The 6,481-nt window shown below is 42.5% G+C and overlaps 1 protein-coding gene across 1 annotated transcript in view; it reads right to left on the bottom strand.

The window, feature by feature from the left end:
• Positions 1-2,703: 2,703 nt before the first annotated feature.
• Positions 2,704-6,481, bottom strand: part of PSME3IP1 (proteasome activator subunit 3 interacting protein 1) — a 31,501-nt gene continuing 27,723 nt past the window's right edge. Inside the window, exon 7 of the mRNA XM_082270702.1 lies at positions 2,704-3,093. Coding sequence (XP_082126828.1) covers positions 2,888-3,093 — 206 coding nt within the window. The 3' untranslated portion in view covers positions 2,704-2,887. The remainder of the gene's footprint in view (positions 3,094-6,481) is intronic.

Raw genomic sequence — 6,481 nt, 5'->3', positions numbered from 1 at the left:
TATTTGTTTTTTTTCAAAATTGTCGCATTTTTGTTTATAGCGCAAAATCTAAAAATTGCAGGAGGTGATCAAATGTCACCAAAAGAAAGCTCTATTTGTGCAAAAAAAAAGAACATCAATTTTATTTGGGTACAGCAAAGCACGACCGCGGAATTTATCATTAAAGTAAGGCAGTGCGGAATTGCAAAAAATGGCCTGGTCATTAAAGGGGTAAAACCTTCTGGAGCTGAAGTGATTAATATCCTATTTGTCTGCAAATATTATAGTAGATTATATTATTATAAATATTATATGATAGTAGAAAGTAAAAAAATATACATATATTTTTTCAAAACTGTTGGTCTTTTTTTGTTTATAGCGCAAAAAATAAAAAAAAGTAGAGGTGATCACATACCACCCAAAAAAACGCTGTATTTGTGGGAAAAATAGGACATGCTATACCCAAAAAAAATGTGTCACATGACTACGCAATTGTCAGTTAAAGTAACGCAGTGCCTTATCGTATAAAATGGCTTGGACATGAAGTGGGGTAAAGTGGTTAAAAGGTAAGTTCCCCTTTTCAGATGAAATGAAAAGGTGAAATAACACTGTACACCCCTCCGCGCTGTACTTACCTTAGTAGTGATGAGCTGTCAGTGCCCAAAAAGCCAGTGTAGCAGTCCAGAGATTTGAAACCCCTGCTCTTCTCCCTCTTCTTTCTGCAGCACTTCCAGGATGGATCAAAGTGATGCTCTGTGCCAGTGCTGATCAATAAGAATCTCATTGTGAAAGTACTGTTGAAAGAAGAGGGAGATTTCAAATTCCTTGACTGCTACACTGGCTGCGTAGACGCGGTTAGCTCATTACCAAGAGGCAATTGCATCGGGGACTGGGGGGTGAGAAGGGTGCATAGTGTGGGTTCACCTTTTCATTTTTTCTGAAAAGGTGAACATTATAAAGACAAGGTCTAGAGGTGGCATAAATAAGTATTCTACTGTACACTAGATCACTTGATTTTTAACCACTTGCTAACCGCAAAATGTATTTATACGGTGGCAGAGCAGCTCTCCCGCACCGGATCATGTACCTAGTACGTGAATCAGGGCCTCCAGGTAGGGGGGCGCATGCGCTGCAGCTGTGCTGTGATTAGACACAGCACAAGCTGATCAGCAGGTGCCGGCCAATGGATATCCGCCGGCACTCACGAATCATCGTGGAGAGACACAGAACAGAGATATCCCTATGTAAACAAGGCAGAGCTCTGTTCTGTCAACAGGGATGTGATGGTTTTTTTTTTTTTTATAGCACAAAAAATAAAAATAAAAACCCAGGAGGTGATCCAATGCCACCAAAAGAAAGCTCCATTTGTGGGAAAAAAAGGACATACATTTTATTTGGGTACAGCTATTGGTGTATTTTGGTTTTGTGCTGCCCTAGGCAAGACTAAAATTGGGCGCCCCCCCCCTCCCCCACCCTCCCCCACCTATGTAACTTTGCCCCACTCCTTTTTTAATGGATGTGGCTCCCTCCAAAATGGAAGGACTACAAGTCCCAGCATGAACCCCTGAGATCTCACGAGAGAGGGGGTGGGTGGGTGAGGGAGAGAGGGGGGGGATGAGAGAGCAAGAAAGGGGGGATGAGAGAGACAGAGAGAGGGGGATGAGAGAGATAGAGGGGTGAGAGAGAGAGGGAGGGTGACAGAGAGAGAAGAGGGGTGAGAGAGAGGAGGGGTGAGAGAGAGGGGGTTGAGGGGGGGGGAATGAGAGAGATGGCTCTAGCAACCAGTGGCCAATAGAGACTCAGGTGGAGGGGGGGCAGTTTCTTTGTGCCGCCCTAGGCCTGGGCCTTGTTGGCCTAGGCCAAAATACAGCACTGGGTACAGTGCCGCACAACCATGCAATTGTCAAAGTAATGCAGTGCCTCATTGCAAAATGGGGTGGTCATGAAGGGGAGGTAAATCTTTCAGAGGTCCAGTGGTTAATAAACTCTGCGGATAATGCATGGACTCCAGCGTTGACATTTTCAAGTGGATGGAGCTGACAGGAGCCCAGCTGGGAGACCAACACCCGCTAAGATAAGTAAGATTAACCAAAAAAAAATATCCATTTGATAAAATAATCTGAAAAGATGGTAAATGCCATTCCAAATAGTTTTCTGGTCAGTGAAAAGGCAAATATTTCAGTGGTGGCAGGTTAAATAGCACAAGTAAAGTAAAATCAAGCTTCTGAATGATTAAAGCCTCGTACACACGCAACGAATTTCCGCCGACCGGTCGTCCGTCTTTTGTCCAGAGTGGTGTCTGTTGGTTGGAATGTGCTCTAGACTGCACACAAATTTTCCCGCACTACAGAATTCTACTTCAGAAGTGATGTCATGTGTTGGATTGCTTTCTTTGTGTTCTTTCATCTCTGAGCATGCCCAGTCTTGCTCATAAGATTTTTCCCCATCGAAATCTGTACTATGGAGACGAAAATCGGACGTGTTTTGACGGTCGACAAAAATTATATAGCCTGCACACCAGGATTTTTTCAGCCGAAAAGTCGGAGTTGGTTGTCGGAAGCACCATACTAACAAGCCGAAAATCGGCAGATCGGTCGTCGGACGAAATTTCCCGGCCGAATTTCTACTCGTGTGTACGGGGCTTAAGGCAACATCAGCACAGGGATCATGATGCTAATGCATTCTATTTTTTATTGCTCTGTTGATATAAAGACACAAAACTCAGTTTATTAAGTTTGTTTTAATAAGCTCCCAAACTTAAAAACACACTGAACAAAAAGGTAACTGCTGACATCAGTAAAAGGAAAAATATGCTCTGCAGTTTAAGTACAGAGGATTTGTCCATGGTCTGCAAGTAAACGTTCAACTTTCAGGTTTACCAAATGGTTTTGTGAAGGGTGGGTAGGGTTTAGGGGGCTTCAAGGTAAGTGCCTGAGCGGAATACGGAGGAGACAATCTTTCCCATGTTGTTTATTGTGGTCTCGCCGTCTGAGCTGGACTCTGAATCACTGCTTCCTGAGTAGGCGCCAAGACCAGGTAAGATTCCAATGCAGACGGAAGCTGGAGGGCAGTGCAGTCGGGAGCTTAGGGTAGTGCTGCTTCCAATGGAACTCTCTACAAAAGGCAAAAAATAGCAGCTAATGTGAGTTATGGCGAGCAAAGAAGATTAAAGGGAGTGCATATTGGTTTCGTACCTATTTTCTTTATCATGATCAACGCTAAATATATACAGTATCTCACAAAAGTGAGTACACCCCTCACATTCTTGAAAACATTTTAATATATTTTTATTCATGTGACAACACTGAAGAAATGACACTTTGCTGCAATGTAAAGTAGTGAGTGTACAGCTTGTATAACAGTGTAAATTTGCTGTCCCCTCAAAATACCTCAACACACAGCCATTAATGTCTAAACTGCTGGCAACAAAAGTCAGTAAAGTGAAAATGTCCAAATTGGGCCCATCTAGCCATTTTCCCTCCCCGATGTCATGTGACTCGTTCGTATTGAATGGTATGAATGGGGAGCAGGTGTATTCGATTTGGTGTTATCGCTCTCACTCTCTCATACTGGTCACTGGAGGTTCAACATGGCACCTCATGGCAAAAAACTGAGGATCTGGAAAAAAAAAAAAAAGAATTGTTGCTCTACATCAGGAGTACTCAAATGTAAACTTGAAAGGTCCACTTACCAATTTTCCATTCAGTCCGAGGTCCGGAAAAGTGACCGTCAAATTCCAAATACAGAACGCCAACAACAAAAAAAGGCATTCCCCAAAACTTTTAAACTATACACAAAAAAAATTACCTAACAAATACACAACCAATATGTGAAATATGACACCGTTTGATCCATAGATGGGAGAGACTGCAAACAGAATTTTGTGTCTTTTAGCTATTCTTTCCGTCAGCCTGATTTATAATTTCAGCCATTGTGCCGGCAATGATGGAAAACAAATATATATATATGTGTGCACGTAAAATAAATCTATAATTTTAACTATACAGAACTACAGAAATGCTTTTAAAAAGATTAATGTATTTCACCTGCTTATTCACTGAAAATATACAACAAAAAATAGTTTATATTACTGTAAACAATAAAAATGAAGTCTCACTGCATTTTTAAATAACTATTTTCATTATATTATATGAAAATAATACTTTAAAAATGCAGTGAGACCTAATTTTTATGGTTTAAAGTAGTACAAACTATGTTTTGCTGTATATTTTCAGTGGATATGCAGGTGAAATACATTAATCTTTTTAAAAACATTTCTGTAGTTCTGTATAGTTAAAATTATAGATTTATTTTACGTGCAAGCATTCAGCATTCCCGCACTTGTCTTCCCAGTTGCTGTAGAGAAGAGACCCCTTTCACTCGGAAGACACTTCAGAGCACTTTCTAATAGAAGAGTGGGGGAGCTTAGGCGCGAGGAGGAATAAGTTCATCCTCCGCTGTGAATGCTGGGCGGCTGGCGTGTGACGTCACTGGTTGCTAGACGCCAGGTGGCCGGTGATCTAGCAACCAGTGAACAGGAAAACAAACAGGCAGCTGCTTCAGCGGTCCATATTTAAGCGCGTCTGGAATCCGCCTATTGAGGACCCCGGCTCTACATAACTACATAAAGATGGCCTAGGCTATAAGAAGATTGCCAAGACCCTGAAACTGAGCTCCAGCATGGTGGCCAAAACCATACAGCAGTTTAAAAGGACAGGTTCCACACAGAACAGGCCTTGCCATGGTCAACCAAAGAAGTTTAGTGAATGTGCTCAACGTCATATCCAGAGGTTGTCTTTGGGAAATAGATGTATGAGTGCTGCCAGCATTGCTGCAGAGGTTGAAGGGGTGGGGGGTCAGCCTGTCAGTGCTCAGACCATATGCCGCATCAAATTGGTCTGCGTGGCTGTTGTCCCAGAAGGAAGCCTCTTCTAATGATGATGCACAAGGAAGCCCACAAACAGTTTGCTGAAGACCAGCAGACTAAGGACATGAATTACTGGAACCATGTTCTGTGGTCTGATGGGACCAAATTAACCTTTTTGGTCCAGATGGTGTCAAGCGTGTGTGGCAGCAACCAGGTGAGGAGTACAAAGACAAATGTGTCTTGTCTACAGTCAAGCATGGTGGTGGAAGTGTCATGGTCCGGGGCTGTATGAGTGCTGGCGGCACTGGGGAGCTACAGTTCATTGAGGGAACCATGAATGCCAACATGTACTATGACATATAAGAAGAGACAGACTCAAAAGGAAGGTACGTTGGAAGATACTATAAAATAGAGGCACCCACGTCCCAGTATGCATGAATATGAAAGTAAAAAGAAAGGGGGGGGGGTGGCAGGAGGAGGGGGGACTTTCTAGAGGGGTACTGTCATTGGATCAATACAATAATCAAAAGATATATAAAAGAAATATATTTTATTGAGATAACATGAATTAAAACGTATACTGTAATTCTAATCACATAGAAGACAGTATTACAAAAACCAGTAAAAACATGGAAATACAAGCTAGATGTAGCAAAGCACATATAAATCAGTCAATATCATGTCTTGCATAAGGGTTGATAGAAATCTCTACAGACCCTAAACTAACCAGATGTAGGTTGTACTGGTTAGTATGAATGTATTGAACTATGATGCCCAAAACTTTAGCCCGACATGTTTCGCGGCGAGAGTCGCTTCCTCAGGGGCAGTTGAGGGGTTATGTGAACATCAACAAAGCTACTAGAGAAAGCTACTACTAGTTGTCCCCCCCTTCTCCTGCCGTCCCCCCCTTTCTTTTTACTTTCATATTCATGTACTAGGACACACTGAAGCACAGCATGATCTCCTCCCTTCGGAGTACAATGGAGAGATAGCCGCTCAGGTGAAAGCAATCAAACAATCAGAGGCTGGGTGCACGTCTGGTCCATAGTGCAAACAATGTAGATTCACAAAAGATGATCGACAGCACTCCGACATGAAATAATCAATAGATTTATTCAAATGAAGGAAATTCCAAAGTGACAATCATGGACAAGTCGACAAAGGAGCAGTTGATGCGTTTCACAAATTACATTCGCTTAATCATAACTGAGGACATACACATGGATAGAATGCATAAATAGGTTGATGATTGACACTTAGGAATTTTCTTCATTTGAATAAATCGATTGATTCTTTCATGTTGGAGTGCGGTCTATCCTCTTTTGTGAATCCCCTCGCTCCAGAAACTGGGCCGCAGGGCAGTATTCCAACACGATAACGACCCCAAACACAACTCCAAGATGACCAATGCCTTGCTAAAGAAGCTGAGGGTAAAGGTGATGGACTGGCCAAGCATGTCTCCAGACCTAAAGCATATTGAGCATCTGTGGGGCATCCTCAAACAGAAGGTGAATGAGCGCAAGGTCTCTAACATCCACCAGTTCCGTAATGTCATCATGCAGGAGTGGAAGAGAACTCCAGTGGCAACCTGTGAAGCTCTAGTTAACTCCATGCCCAAAAGGGTTAAGGCAGTGC

Source organism: Pelophylax lessonae (assembly GCF_965119305.1).
Source record: "Pelophylax lessonae genome assembly, chromosome: 10".
Lineage (NCBI taxonomy): Eukaryota > Metazoa > Chordata > Amphibia > Anura > Ranidae > Pelophylax > Pelophylax lessonae.
The sequence above is the reverse complement of the archived record's forward strand: the minus strand, read 5'-3'. Positions and strand labels throughout refer to the sequence as shown.